Source organism: Mastigoproctus giganteus, chromosome 5 (genome assembly GCF_048544385.1).
Source record: "Mastigoproctus giganteus isolate SK-2022 chromosome 5, ASM4854438v1, whole genome shotgun sequence".
In the NCBI taxonomy this organism is placed as follows: Eukaryota; Metazoa; Arthropoda; class Arachnida; order Uropygi; family Thelyphonidae; genus Mastigoproctus; species Mastigoproctus giganteus.
Genome location: NC_143579.1, coordinates 93,377,835 through 93,394,001, shown reverse-complemented (window position 1 = coordinate 93,394,001; position 16,167 = coordinate 93,377,835). Strand labels below are relative to the sequence as shown.

At 37.6% G+C, this 16,167-nt stretch overlaps 1 protein-coding gene across 1 annotated transcript in view; it reads right to left on the bottom strand.

Moving 5' to 3' along the window:
* The window catches only part of LOC150085567 (DC-STAMP domain-containing protein 2-like), a 74,230-nt gene that overhangs the window by 43,612 nt on the left and 14,451 nt on the right, over positions 1-16,167 (bottom strand). The window contains exons 3-4 of the mRNA XM_090374605.1: positions 5,334-5,504; positions 3,143-3,244 (exon numbers count right to left, since the gene is read on the bottom strand). Coding sequence (XP_090230731.1) covers positions 3,143-3,244; positions 5,334-5,504 — 273 coding nt within the window. The remainder of the gene's footprint in view (positions 1-3,142; positions 3,245-5,333; positions 5,505-16,167) is intronic.

Below are 16,167 nucleotides of genomic sequence, written 5' to 3'. Positions count from 1 at the left end.
AATAAAAAAAAATCAGATTGAAACCAAAATTTGTGTGGTTCCTATGAAACAAAAAATAATTATTTTTCTGTCACAACTACTTCTGAGTGAATACAAATCTGTTTTGAACCCTCTCCCCTCGTAGATAACATGCGATATTCATGGAAAAAGAAATAATTGTTGGATTTCTATTAGTCTGATTTTAATTAAGTTTGACATGGCTTGACAAATCTTTCTAAACCATTCAAATATAAATTTCATGAAAATCCTTCGACTGGTAGTCGGGTAATTAATTTCGGACGGACGGACACAGCGAAGAGAATAGGCGCGTTATGCATATATGCTGACAGGCTTACAAAGAAAGAACAATTATCCACATCGTGTTTGCTCATCCCTTCTAACAACTTGTCCAATACTCCTATAAATTTATTAAAACTACTGACTACCACAACACCTGGTGGAAGTTGATTTCAACAATCAATTAGTTTCTAGCTGAAACGAAATTTTGGCACATTTATCCTGCAACCTTCATGTTCAGATTTAAATTTATGTTCTCTTGTACCCGAGAGAGTAAAGATGTAATCAGCAATTAGCTAAATCAACCCCATTTTTTTCAGCGATATTTATTCCACTAATGAATGAAATATCTGCATTTATGGCCTACGCCGACGACATTGTATGTTACCTCTCAATCCCGGCTAACACCTCACCAGACCAGGCAGAGGAATTATCGAATTCTGTCATCCTGAACAAATATCTCTCCTCTTTCTGTGAGTACGCTACCTATTTTGGGCTTAAAATAAACCCTGAAAAATCTAAATATATCATCTTCTCACCTAGAGCACAAGCAGACTTCAATCCAGCAGCCCTCCATTGCGGGGAATGTTCTCGTCGCCACTCATTCAGTAAAATTCCTAGGAGTGGTAATAGACGAAAACCTAACGTATAAGGAACAAATCCAGCAACTGCGTTCAAGAGCGTTACGGGCTTTGTGGGGTATGAAACTTGATCTCTGTAGAACGCACAACAAAGAAACAGTCAGAAAATTTCTCCTCTACCACTTTAGTTCTATCATCAGTTATGGTATTGAAGTTTGGTCGGCTGCTCCTATGTCCAGTCTGAAGACGCTCTGGGGTCTGGAATTCTGGGTCCTAAAGTGGGCCAACAATTGGGCTCACCTACCCTATACAACATCAAAATCACAGCTCTGCATAAATCTGAGACACACCCCGGCCCAGCACCTGGCATATGCGAGGAAGCTCACAATGGCGCTTAATCTGTGCTCCGCTGCTCTCGACTTCGTTAATATCTGGGAAATCGTAGGCTGGAAAATCCCTGGTAGAGCCCTCAGAAACCGTCCAGTGCTCTGTTCTAACCTGCAGAAGCTCTCGACCTTCAAGCGACACTTCCCGAACAGCATCATCGGCGCGCTGAACTCCGCAAACATTGATTTGGATGTGTGGTCCAGAGAGCCTACAGAGAAGAAAAGGGAAAATCCATAGTGAAGTGCAGTCAGCATTCCTGCAATTGTCAGCGGAACTAGCCAATTCCCAGTGAAAGTCTCCAGACTGCCTCAATGTGTTGCAGCTTGTATATAATAACTATAAAATCTATATACTATAATGCAATATAAGCTCTGTATAATCAATCTATTATAATAACTATAAAATACATTTATTGCAATATTAGCTGTGTATATGTTGCACTGACTATGTATTTGCTGTGTACTCACGTAGTTTTTTATGTACTGAATGTAATGTGTCCAGTTAATTGTAAGATTCCCTGGTTGCCTGTAGCGGGAATCGTGTCCTACACGACTATGAATATAAAGAATTTTATTATTATTTAGATCCTTAAACACTACAATGAGATTTCTTCGCAGATACTTAGTTTTCAAAAGCTACAATTTACAGAATTCACATCTTTCCTGGTAAGATCTTTACAATTGTTTAGTTGTTGCCCTTCTCTGCACTCGTTCCTACAGATCCAAATACTTTGTAAAATAAGGTTTCCAAACGTATGCAGTACCCAAGAGCTGCATAACCATTGCGTTATACAGTAATATGGGATAATTACCTCTTTATCCCAGCTGACATAAGAAATCCCACGATCCTAGCAGCCTGTTTGCACTGATGCTCCAGTGCCTGACCAAGGCATTTCCGCACCCCAGCCAAAATGATTTTTCGACGCCCTTTACTAAGAATATATATATATATTTGCCTCATTGTTCTTTTGTTTTGGCGCCCCGGGCAAAGGTACTACTAGCTCGTACCTAAATCAACTCTGTGCTGCTCAGGGAACTTCATATCGGTCTGTACAATCATCCCTAAGCTTTTTTCATTATTTTCTATCTTGAATTTGATACCACTAAAATGTGTTATTCTAGGATTGCTGCTACCCATTTATAATTTTAAACTTCGACTGTACATTTTTGTCACATGTCTAATTAATCCAGATTTGATTGGAGTAGCATAGTCACTCTCATTAATCACCCTGTACACCTTTGTAACATCAGCAAACTTAGACATTAAACTTTACGTCTACATCAGTATCGATAAATATTATAAACAGTAAGGTAAGGGACTCAGCGGTATAGCCAAGATGCCTGAACCTCCCAGAACATAAATATTATGGTAACCCTTTGCTCCAGTGTTACTTTTCCCTTCTTCCTATCGAAATTAAACCTGCAACAAAGAAAAACTTTTCCATTTGTCGCCCAGGACACCTTGTTATAAGAATCCAAACAACTATGGGCGATATTTCTTAAATAAATTAGAGCGCACTATTCTGCAGCGTTAATTTATTCGAAAAATTCAGTGCTATATCGAAAATTCTGTCTTTACCGGTGAATCTGAGCCACAAGTTTGAAGAAACCTTTCTTTTTTTCTTTTTTTTCTTTTTTTCATAATGTTCAATTGTCTCGAGTGCTTCATAAATCAGCTACGAAAAGATACTATTTTGTGTCACAAGGTGAAATAATATTTTTTTCTCATTCTCGTAACTCGCTCCCTCCCACTATCCGCCAATGTTTAGGTCACAGGCAGTCCACAGTTCGGCCATTCTCAAATACACACACATGATTATCTATTTTATAAAATTATATTTTAAGAAAATAAACCAAATGATAATTGGCTCGTTGAAAAATTCAAGGTCTATTACTCACCTATCTCCAATAACAAATCTTTGATTGCCAGAAATGCTTTTTTCATCTGCCGGGCAAATTCCTTCAGTGCTTCCAAAACCGATCTCAATGCATCGACAATTGCTACATTAAGAAAACTAAGTCAAAGAAGTGTAACAGAACTATGGTAAATATTACGAGAGTAAATATAATTTTTAAATAAATATTACACGTAACAGCATCGAAACTCTTAAGAACAGAGTATAAAAAAATCTAGTGTACAGAGATGATAAGTAATATCCTTAATGTCCAAAAATTATTGCCCACATTACAAATTACTATATAACAGGAACTACAAGAGATATAGGCAAATTTTTTTTTTTTTATGAAAAGGACAACTCAGAAAGTTAATGTTTCCACATGGGCACCATTTATAGCAAGTAGGTTGTCCAAACAGTTTACAATTTGGCGCCAAGTGTTTCTAGCATTTGAGGCATTTTCTAGCATTAACCAGCATTCAAATCACTGACGCAATCATGGAAGCAACTGCATCAGTGCTTCGCTTACGAAGTTCATCCAGATTTACAACAGGCTTACGATACACCAGATCCTTCATTTAACCTATAGAAAAAAGTCCAGTGGGGCCTTTTTTTCTGATGAATGAAGGAGAGGAGTAGGGAATTAGTCCTCCCCGTCCAGTCCACCGGCCTGGAAAATTCTCACTGAGAAATTGTTGCATAGTCACAGCCCAATGAGCAGGAGCGCTATATTGCTCAAACACAACGTTCGGTTATTTATTTATTTATTTCGTATGATGTGATCAATACACGAAGGAACCAGTTTTTTCTTGCTTCCTTCGTGTATCGTGGCCGGGATATCCAACAAAACGGTTGGTTCGGCACCATCGTGATATCCAGCCCGAGGCGGGAATCGAACCCGAGACCTTTGAGTTGCCAGGCAGGCGCTTTACCTACCCGGCTAGTCCGGTCGGCAACGTTCGGTTGATGTTCTCCCAGCTGCAGAATCGCAAAATGGTCTAGCATATCCTAGTAATTGTTACCGTTTACGTCTCAGCGAAGAAAAATGGGCCAATCACCTGGTTACGGGAAAGGGCGCACCCCACATTCAATTTTGAGGAATCCCGTTCATGCTCACTAATGATATGATGGGTTTTGTTGCCCCAGATCCTGCAGATGTGGTGGCTGACCTAATCGGACGGGTGGAAGGTGGCCTCGTCACTAAAAACAACTTTGTTCAGGAAGTCGTCATCATTTTAAATCCGATTGCGCATATCCACAGCAAACGTTCTCTAATAGCAGATCGTCCGGTTTCAGTACTTGCAGAAGCTGGATTCTGTATGCATCAAGTTTCAGATGGTGGCAGAGAATCTTGTGAATGGTCTATTAGGGCATTTCTAGTTCTCTGCTAGCACGACAAATAGATTTCCTTGGTCTGCGTGTAAAACTTCTCGACGCTTACCGCAGCCCGACCTGCACCCTTCTTATGCAGGACAATGCCAGTTCCCTTAAACTGGTCTACCTATCAGTTAATGGGTCTGTTTGAAAGTCCCTGACCTCCATATTCCTTGCCGTACCGCCTTTGCACTGTAACTATCGATTTAAACTCGACAAACCACAATACACACATCGCTTTCTGTTGTACGTCGCCATTTTAATGATTATTGTAAGGCACAACTGTTATCAACACTAGTGACATCTACACGACGCTATATAAAATGGGCTCTTTCAAATGACATTATTCATATATCAGCTCTAGTTCGCGCTTAATAATCATTTGTAATCTGATCAATAATTTATGGATACTCTTTAATTATTGACAGAAATTCTCATTTTCATTTCATTCGCCCTTGCAGTACGTTTCGCTTAAAGACATGAATATATATATTTTTACAATATAATACAACAATTTTCTTGAAGATGGTTCTGTGATAAGTCGTGCGCAGCCATTGATTGTCTTTTATGATGCTACCACCAAACACAATTTCTCTGAGGATCTGTGCAAATTTGTCTCAATCAAGTAATCTCTCATGTGATTAGTTTAAAATTGTGTTTCGACAATTTTAAACATGTGGAGACCCGCTTTTAAACATGTAGACACGATATGAACCCAATCCGACAACATGTCGGAATGGGTTCAGATTAGCTACATTATTTAACAACTTTTGTGTTTTTTCTGTTTTGTTTCAGAATACAGGTACTAAATGAGAACTTACCTACAATAGGGGCAAATATTGACTTGATCATGATCTTCGTTTGGTTAGCAAGCACTTCCTGCCCACAAGCCATGCTTTCTATAAGGATATTTGAGTTTCGAATCGAATTCTTGGCTGGTCCACTCATCACAAGAATGTAAGTATAAGCGAGGAGAACGACTCGCCCCTTGCCTGAAAAATTACTCATAATATGTTAACATGAGAATTACTTAGATATATTATTTATGAAGTAGAGTGTTAGTGAAAATTTGAAAAGAAAATTAGCAATGCTCTTAAAATTTTATGAAAATACATTTCCATAAAATTACTTTTCATAAAACTGATTTCCATTTCCAGATTACCTTAAAATGTTTAAATAGCGTTATTATAAACAAAAAATATTATTCGTTTTAAACTTCATCTCACTATGGCATTTATTACGTTAAATATGCTGAAATTATTTTTAACTAAATGTGATTCCCATGTCTCCTTTAGGTCCGGATTCAAATCTCAAAATATTTTTCAATTCAATATGGAAATTAACCATGTAAATTTTAATTTCTTTCAATTTCAACTAAAACTGCATACACACGTGGGCAAACATATCAAACTGTTTTTATGCTTAATCAGAGATTTTGATATGACTAATCACAAACTTCCTCTAATGAAACTAAATTACTGAAATAATAGAGACACTTATATCGTAGATTCAAAACTTGTTATTGAATAGATCTTTAACGATTACCTTTCAGAACTCTTTGACTAGTGATACAGCTACTTATGGTTTGGTTCGAGGATCTACATATGTTCAATGAGTTTTTCAATGTTCGTTTGTGGCGTTGTCACTTTGTGTCGGAATATAAAAGCAGAAGGGTTGTTCAAAACAAATCCATATTCATTTGGAACAAATTCATTGGAAAAGGTTTTTTCTTTTTTTTGTCAGACATCTTATATAGCAGTTGTACAAAGTTTGCTATCTCTAGAACTGTTCCTAGTTTTATTACAACCAAGGCAAGGTAAAAAGTGACCATGAACAAAGTGGACTATACTGTAGATCAGTCATGCATTCCCTCTTTCTCAAGAATAAAAAAACAAACAGCTCATCCATATAGGGAAGGAAATTTTCACCTTTTCAGTGTTGTTGCCGAGTAATACAGGCAAGTTCAAGTAGGAGCACAGACATTTTCTCTTCTTTTTATTTAATTATTGTCTGTGGTAGGACAGTATCTGTCCTACCACAGACAACAATTAACAGGTCTGTCTCAATATTGACTTTTGAAAACAATTATGAAAAACCACTTTGACATATGTTAAGTTTGTGCAATGGTTCCCTCGCCTATTTCCACCTTTCCAAAATATGCAAAGGCACAATTACGTAGAGCAACTTTTGACCATGAGCAACGCAACAATGAATAGAATGCCCCCTTTTTCCTAAATGGTGATTACGACCGATAGATGAATTCACCATCTCAATCCTGAAACCAATGATCATTCGAAATAGTGAACAGGATTTCAGTCACCGTTCCTGTAGAAGGAAAAGACAGTCATCTCTTGAAAAGGTCATCTCAGGTCATCATGGTGTAATCTCACCAATTATATTCAAAGCAGCACCGATACCTTTACCAGGACATATTATTGCAATTTTCTTCCTCAACTGTGTTGAGGAAGAAAATTGCAATAATATACGGTTATTACGGAAAATGTACGGTTATTACGGAAAAATGGCGAGAATCAAAGCCATGCTATCACTCAACAATGCTTCTGCGCACAAACAATTTAAAGCTGTCCCATGGATGGCAAGACAGTGGCCTTGAAATTATGCCCACCTGCCATATTCCAGAGAAAGAAATGTGTTTTCTTAGTTTTTGAGTACGTAAAACAGAACTTATTATTCTTAGTTTCAACCTTCCATCATCAGGGAATCTAGAGGTAACATGGATCTTTACTGAACTGTCCTCCTACACTAATCTCCAACATGTATTGGGACACTGTCTGACAATGCTGATAATGATAATTTTGAACAAATGCAGATTAGACAAGATAAGTGTAAATACTCTTGTCCTGTTGAATTTCAGCTATTTACTTTGACAGAATTAAAAGATATTTGTGGGGAATTAAATGTGAATAGGAACCCTGGGATTGATCTCATTGAGAACAATGCAATAATTAAAATGGTTGAAATATTTCCTCAATACATATTAAACATATTAATATATGCTATATAGGCAGTACATTCCCAGGATTTTGGAAAGTAGCTTTGTTAAAGTTGCTTCATAAACCTGGCAAACAGATAACTGATCCCAGAGGGTATAGACCAATCTCATTACTTCCGAATTTGGAAAGCTTTTTGAGCGTTTAATTCAAATGAAACTTAATGAATGGATGATTCAATGTGGTTTTGTTAAAGGTGTACCTGCTGAAAATGCTGCTGGTGAATTGTTAAATAGTATACAGACAGCCCAATCCAAATATGTATCGTTTTGTATATTTTTTTGAAGGTGCTTTTGACACTGTATGGCATCAAAGTATATTGTGTTCCCTAAGAAAATTACATTGCACTGAACATCTCTATAGTTTAATTAGAAGTTATTTAATAAATAGACAGGTAGTTGTATGTTCACACCATCTTAGATATAGTAAGCAGGTTTCAAGAAGTTGTCCCCAGGGCTCTGTCTTGGGACCTCTTCTTTGGAACCTTGTCCTAAATTTATGGCTACAGGAATTGATTTTTGCAAAAGGATAGCATATGCAGATGATCTGGTTATCTGTTTGCGAGATAGGTCCAGATTGATGTTAGAAATAAATGCTAAGATTGTAATGGAGAGTTTAGTCTCATGGGCTAGACTGCAGAAGTTAAAAATTTCTTCAAAGAAAACTGTTATGATGGTTTTTAAAGGTTGATTAGACCCAGGTAGACCCCCAAGGGCCTTATTGGAGGGTAAACAAATCCCAATGGTGGAGGTGACTAAGCACTTAGGAATAATTTTTGACATTCGGTTATCTTTTTTTGCCACATTTGTCATTTATGAGTGATAAGATCAAAAAAAACTTTTCATCTGCAGTGATAGGAATAATTAGATTTGAGTGGGGCCTTAAAAAGAAGGTTTTAACATTGTATTATAAAGCAGTTTCTTTGCCTATAATTGCATATGGTGCGAATGTGTGGTATAATAAAGTAGTTAATGTTAAATTTAAGCAAAAAAAACTTTTGTCTGTACAGAGGAAGATGATCTTGGCCTTATTTAAATTCTGTATAACAGTTTCAACAAATGCTATACAGGTTTTAGCTGGGGTGATACCCCAGGGCTTCTATATTGCCTACAGAGTTTTTTCTTATTATTTAAGGAAAGGCAGAACCTTAACATTGATGGATATTATTAGTGATACATCTATAGGTATAGCACAGGCCAAAAATATTATTATGAATCTTTTAATTGGAAAGGTGGCAGGATAGGTGGAACTCAAGTGACACTGGAGCTGTAACTAGATTGTTTGTCCCTGAAATGGAGACCTGTATTTTTTTTTAACTGGTCACGGATCTATTAACAGCAAGCTGTTTAGTTTTGGATTAGTAGCAACCCATCGGGTTTTGTAGTTGTTTGGAATCCTGGAACCACATTTTTTATGACTGCCCCTTTTATGACTGTCCCTTTTACTGTTGCACATGGAAGACTGCTACACAAATTGGAGCAATGTGACATTAGAGGTAAATTGCTGCTATGGATAAAGGGGTGGTTGAGGGGGAGAAGACAGAGAGTGGTAATTAATGGACACTGCTCATCGTGGACTAATGTTATTAGTGGAGTCCCTCAGGGCTCAGTGTTGGGTTCATTATTGTTTTCTGTATTTATAAATGATATTGATGATGGTATATCAAGCTTAATGTCCAAGTTTGCAGATGATACAAAGGTTGGCAGGGTTGTCAAGGACACTACTGACACTATGCTGCTGCAACAGGATCTGGAAAGGTTGAGCAGATGGGCTGAGAGGTGGCAAATGAAGTTTAACATTGACAAATGTAAAGTACTACACATGAGAAACAGCAACCCCAGAGCAACGTATCAACTCTGTGGTACTACACTGACAGTGGTAGAGAATGAAAGGGACTTGGGGGTGGTTGTGCAGGCAGATATGAAGTTCTCTGAGCAGTGCAGACGGGCTGCAAGAGTAGCTCATGGAGTATTGTCAATGATATACAGGAATTTTTCCAGCAGGGATAAGGAGGTGATTATTCCCTTGTATAAGGCAATGGTCAGGCCACACCTGGAGTACTGTATACAGTTCTGGAGGCCTCATTTCAAGAAGGATGTAGAGCTGCTGGAACGAGTACAGAGAAGGGCAACAAGATTAGTGAATGGAACAAAAGGGTGCTCTTACGAAGAAAGGCTTAAGTTTTGCAAATTACAGTGTCTGGAGACTAGGCACCAGCGAGGTGATCTGATAGAGGTGTATAAAGCCTTGAATGGTTTGAGCATGCTCAATGCTGATGGGATTCTTCCTCTTACCCAGAATAATCACCTGAGAGGGCATAAATTCAAATTGAGGAAAGACAGATGTAGGCTAGACGTGCGGAAATTTGCCTTTAGCCAGCGGGTGGTTGGTTGGTGGAACAGACTTCCATCCCTTGTAGTGGAGGTTGATAGCCTAAATAAGTTTAAGGCTCAGCTGGACAGGTATTTTGAACGAACAGAGGGGTGAAGTGGAAGTGGTTTTTTTTTTTTTTTTTTTTTGGCTAATGCTGCATAAGCTTGCTTTCTTGCATCAAATGCCTCTACTAATGCTAATGCTAATGAAAACTATAGGGGGAAATTAAAAAAATATATCTGACTTTTATATGGGTAATGAATCTGAATATCTTGTGGATGTTAACAGGTATAATGCATTGCAAAAGTTTGCTAAATCTTTATTTAAAAAGAGAAGACAATTATTAATTATGATAATTACTGATTGATCGATTGACTGTAAGTAGTATTTTTTTGGCACTCAGGCAGTTTTTTTTATATACATATATATATATTTTTTTAATTTTTATTTATTATTATTTTTTATTATTTATTTATTTAATTTATATTTATTTATTTATTATTATTATTTTTTATTTATTTATTATTATTTTTTTATTTATTTATTATTATTATTTTTTATTTAATTTATATTTATTTATTTATTATTATTATTTTTTTATTTATTTATTATTATTATTTTTTATTTAATTTATATTTATTTATTTATTATTATTATTTTTTTATTTATTTATTATTATTTTTTTTTATTTAATTTATATTTATTTATTTATTATTAAATTTTTTTTTCCTACTGCTTGAGTGCGGAATAAATATTTTTTTTATTTTTATATTTTTTTTTTATGCAGGCTCGTAGGTTTGGGCAACCTCCGAGCGGGATTCTGCTGGCACCCACCGATCTTGCACTACTACCGGGTGTACGGGATTTTTAGTACATTTTTGTACAGACAATATTAGTAATACAGGCGCGGCTCTTTGTGTCAGGGTGCATCTTCCCGGGTGGTGGCTGCTCCCTGGTGGCAGAGATGCCTGATTTTACACACACCACAGCAGAACCTCTGGCGCCTCCGTAGCCAGGTGGGCAGGAGCAGTAGTGCGTAGCACACGCTTCTTGATTAGAACGGGGTTCGCGCCCGTGACCACCAAATATCGAGGATGCGAAAGGTCAGGAAATGACCACTGCATAACCCCAGCCCGGATAAAGGGTGAGGGTTGGCGTCAGGAAGGGCATCCGGCCGCAAAAATTTCGTGCCAAGACAATAAAAAACGCTGATCCCATATATAATGGGAAAAAGCGAGGACAAAAAAAAAAACAGCAGAACCTCTGCAGAGCGGGCCCGAAAAAGTGTTGGCGCTCGTGTGTCAGCCAACCAGCACATTAGGCTGACACACGAGTGCCAACACCTTTTCGGGCCCACTCTGCAGAGGTACTGCACCAACACAGATGAACAAGGTGGAGATGGGCAAATGCCTGGGAGCCACCAGCGATACCACACACACACACACCTTTCAGGCCATAATATGGGATTTTGTGCCTACAGATTATATAGGTGGAGATAGCCGCAAGGCTGGGTGCCACCCTTGTCTAATTTTTTAGACAAGGGTGCAGGTTTTAGTCAAGTCTGTTCCCTAAAGATATTCCAGAGTTGGATACATTGGAGCAAGGCAAGATACGTCTTGAAAACAGTATGTACACGGATTCAGCTGATATTGAGTGTTTCAATCTGTTGGAGTTGGGTTCTGCCATAGCTGGACTAAACAGCAAAAAATGCCCCGGAATTGACCTTGTGGAGAATCTTGTTATCGTCAAGTTTTTCAACTTTTACCCACAAGTACTGCTAAATCTCTTGAACAAATGCCTCCTGGAAGGATACTTTCCAAGTCAGTGGAAATTGGCATTGCTCAAGATTCTTCACAAGACAGGGAAAAATATATCCGATCCCCGTGCTTACAGACCAATTTCCTTACTTGCTAATCTGGGAAAGTTATATGAACGTCTTCTGGCTCCCAGAATACTAAAGAAATTTGAGGAAAACCAACTATGCTCAAACTGTCAGTTTGGCTTCAAAAAAGGGAGGTCCACCGACGATGCTATTCTTACGGTGATGAACTTTATCCAGAATTCATCTTCTAAATATGTTTTGGCAATTTTTGTGGACTTTGAGGGCGCTTTCGACTCCCTCTGGTGGGAGAGTGCCCTCAGGTCTTTAAGGCTGGCTAAATGTGATAATTATGTGTACAGGGTACTGAGATCATACTTTAATGAGAGATACATCATGGTCAAGGCAAAGCATCTGTCTTACAAGGCCCAGGTTTCGAGAGGATGCCCCCAGGGCATAGTGGCATAGTGGCATAGTATTTAGGTTCAGGCGCCACCGGTGGTTTCCCACATCTGCACCATATGTACTCTGTGATGAAATGCAGAACTACTGCACAGCCAGAAAAAAAGTGTAATGTCTGGTAATGTAGTATTGTGCTTTGTTCTGTTGTTGTGTCTGGCTGCTTGGCCGCGGGGCCCCTACTGGGACTCCACGTTGCCCGCCACAACCACTGGGAGGTGAGCCAGGCTGCCCATTATACTCTGGCTGCCTCTGCCAGGGTTGCCTAAGCTACCTGACAGAAGCCATAAAAAAAAATAATAATAAAATAAAATAAAAAAATAAAATAAAATAAAAAATTAAAAAAAAATAAAAAAAATTATAGTAAAATAAAAAAAAATTATAGTAAAATAAAAAAAATAAAAATAAATAAAATTAAATAAATAAAAAAATAATAAAAAGATGAAGAGTGGAAAAAAAAAGTTGAGGCTGTAAAAAAAAAATAAAAATAAATAAAAAATAAATAAAAAATAAAAAAATAAATAAAAAAAATAAATAAAAAAAATAAAAAAAAAATAAAATTAAATAAATAAATAAATAAAAATAAATAAAATAAAAAGATAAGAGAGCATATGGGGGGGGAGTAAGAGAAGAAGAAGAGGTCAAAAGTGGGGAACAGTAGTTGGAGTGGACCAAAGAGGGAAGGCAGTCCACTATAAGGAAGAGGATGGAGAAGGGAGTTGAAAATTACAGGAGCAGGTGCTCCTGTGAGTATCCTGCACCCAGGGTAAATTGCATTATCCTATCCCAGTAGGGGATGGCAGGGGTGGCACGTTATTCTGTTCTGCTCTAAGTTCTGCAAGTCTTGCTCTTCTACAATTGAAAACAGCCTGGGCGTAGCGTGTTAAGGCTAGGTATGTGGTCTCTTCTTGAAGTAAAGTTGACTCCTGATTGCGGGGGTTTTCCTTGAATCTCTGTGAGAAATTGAAGTCTGGCGTTGTCGTAAGTGAGACACTCGTACATAAGGTGTTCCCAGGACTCCTCTTCACCACAGTGGCAATATGGGTTATTTTCTATTCCCATGGCTGCGTTGGGGCCTCTCCTCTGGAATGCCGTACTAGATCAGTGGCTCACGAAATCACACGAGGATTCTCTAAAGGTGGCCTACGCCGATGATCTCGTGATTGCCATAGAAGGAAGGTCACGTAAGGTATTAGAGGACAAAATTCAACCCATCTTAGATGATTTGGTGGCATGGGCTGACATCAACAAGCTCAAGATATCTCCGAGTAAAACGAATTTCATGACATTTAAAAACCACTTTAATTACGGAAGACCACCAAGAATTCGACTGAATGGTTTACAGATACCTTATGTTCCTCAAAACAAATATCTTGGCATAATTCTTGATGATAAATTAACCTTTCTCCCTCATGTCACCAAACTGAAGGAAAAAATTAGAAATTTTACTGCTTCGGTCATAAGAATCTCCAAAAGAGACTGGGGTTTGAATAAAAAGACCTTGAAACTATATTATAAAGCAATATTTCTGCCTATAGTTTCGTATGGAGCAGGTATTTGGCACCAGAACGTCGTTAAGGTGAAAATTAAAAACAAGTTACTATCAATTCAAAGGACAATGCTTCTGGCACTAAACAATGCCCCTCGTACAGTATCAAACAATGCCCTCCAAATTCTTGGAGGAGAACTGCCTTTAGATTTATTTATTTTATACCGTGGCATGATTTATAAACATAAGAAAGGACTGCAGGTATCTATTATGGGAATTACAACCGACCGAGTTAGTAACTTAAAGACAGAACGGAAAAGATTATGGAGTGAAATGATTAGTATTTGGCAAAGTAGATGGAATGAGTCTGTGCACGGCGAAGTCACAAAGAAGTATATTGAAAATGTTGAGTTTGCTTCTACTCAACCTTCTGTTTCGTGGTTTGCACCAAGCATGTTTACGACGTATTTATTAACAGGCCATGGATCTCTGAGGGCCAAACTTTTCGACAGAGGATTGGAGCCGGATCCTTTTTGCACCTGTGGTCAAATGGAGGACTGGATCCATGTTTTACTGTTTTGTCCGCAATATACAAACCATAGAGTATTGCTGCTTAATCAGGTTCCAGGTCTAGCTGAGGACAACGTGAAAATACTAGTTGAGAACAAAACAAACTTTGAGACTTTCCAGACCTTTGCAGAATCGGTCTTTAAGAAAAGACTTCAACTAAGAACTCAAATCCAAAATCGAGTATAAATCTGACAGCTGAGCAGTTAATATAAATGTTGGTATCCAATTAAATATAAATAGGATGACTTGTCAGACATGTAAATTGAATTGTATTACTAGGATTTAGAGTCAAAATTTTATTATCTTTTGTACATATGTAAATATTTACTTCGTTTTTTTTTTTTTTTTTTTGCTGGTTTCCAGGTTTGGGCAACCTGGGGACGGGATTGCTGGCACCCACCGGTATTGCACTATCTCCGGTGGGTGTGGGATTTGTGCCCATGGCACTAAAGGTAATAGTAGACCCAGGCTTGGATGCTTGTGCCTGGGGGCAGGCAGCGGCTGCCTGGGTGTTGGCTGCTCCCTGGTGGCAAGGTGGACATACACAAGCGATAAAAAGCTTGCTGAGTTTCTGCACCACCACAGACGTGCAAGGTGGAGATGGGCTAAGGCCTAGGAGCCACCCTTGATACAGGTAACACACACACACACACACACACACACACACACACACACACACACACACACACACACGTGTTCATATATAATATAGTATATATATAGGTATAATGAGAATGATAATGCTAATGTATATAAAATTGTATATATATATTCTCTGTAAGTTCTTGTATATAAAATGTAAAGAATTGTGTGTACAAATAAATGGAAAAATGGAATGCCACCCTTGTCATTAGTATGTACATGAGTACTCTGAGTTTCAATCTGGGGCGTCAGAACCTTGAAAATTCGAAAAAAAAAAAATCTTTATCATTAGTTTCTCTCATTTATTTTAGTTTGATATTTTTTAACTGGATTTAGTAAATCACCATTAACATATCATTTTCAATTCAGTAAAAAAAAGCTAAAAATAAACATTTTATTATTAAAAAAAAAAACAAGGAGTTACATTGACACCACACAAGTGTCCTTGTTATAACTCACGATGCCAGTGAGTGAAGGAACTATTAACTATACTATTTTCTCAAGAAAGGAAGTTATGCGTACAGGTCTATAATCACTCACTTCGCTCTTTACCCCCCCCCCGCCTCCATCCTTTATGAATAAAAGAGACATTTGCACATCTCCAATCTATAGGGACCTAATCTGAATTTAAGGGATGCGCTCATAATTATGACCAAAGGTTTGCTTACCTCTCTTGCTGCTTCTTTTAATATAACTGAATAGATTCCATCAACTGCAGGTCCTTCTTTAGCTTCAGAAATTTCTCTTACACTTTCTTCTCAGTTAGCATAAAATCATTTAGCTCCCAATTATAAGTTGATATACTTCTGGTGTTGCCAACCCTAAAAACTTCTTCATACGTGAATGCAGATACAAAATATTTATTTAGCTTGTCAGAAATCCCAAAAAGATCATCAATAATTATGTCATTCATATGGAGTTGGCCAATATGGTTCATCCCTCTTCGACTAGTGTTTAATATACCACCTTAGAGCTTTAATCGCAGATTAGTTTGTACTTACTGTAGTCCATGCCCATTGATAGTTTACAATCATCCTGCAAATCTTATTTTTTGCCACTAGTGTCATCAGTTCATCTGACATCCATTTCGGTCTAAACCTTGAACAATATCTGTTAATTGATATAAAAAGCTTAGCGGCTTCTTTAATTACATCCTGAATACTCCCCGTTCAAAATTTACAATTGGTAATGTCGTCAGCTAGACCCACTGAAACGAATTTCGAATTTTAAACCTAAATTCTTTTCGGTGGGTCAAGCTGATGATATTAGCAACTGCAAATTTTGACCTGGAA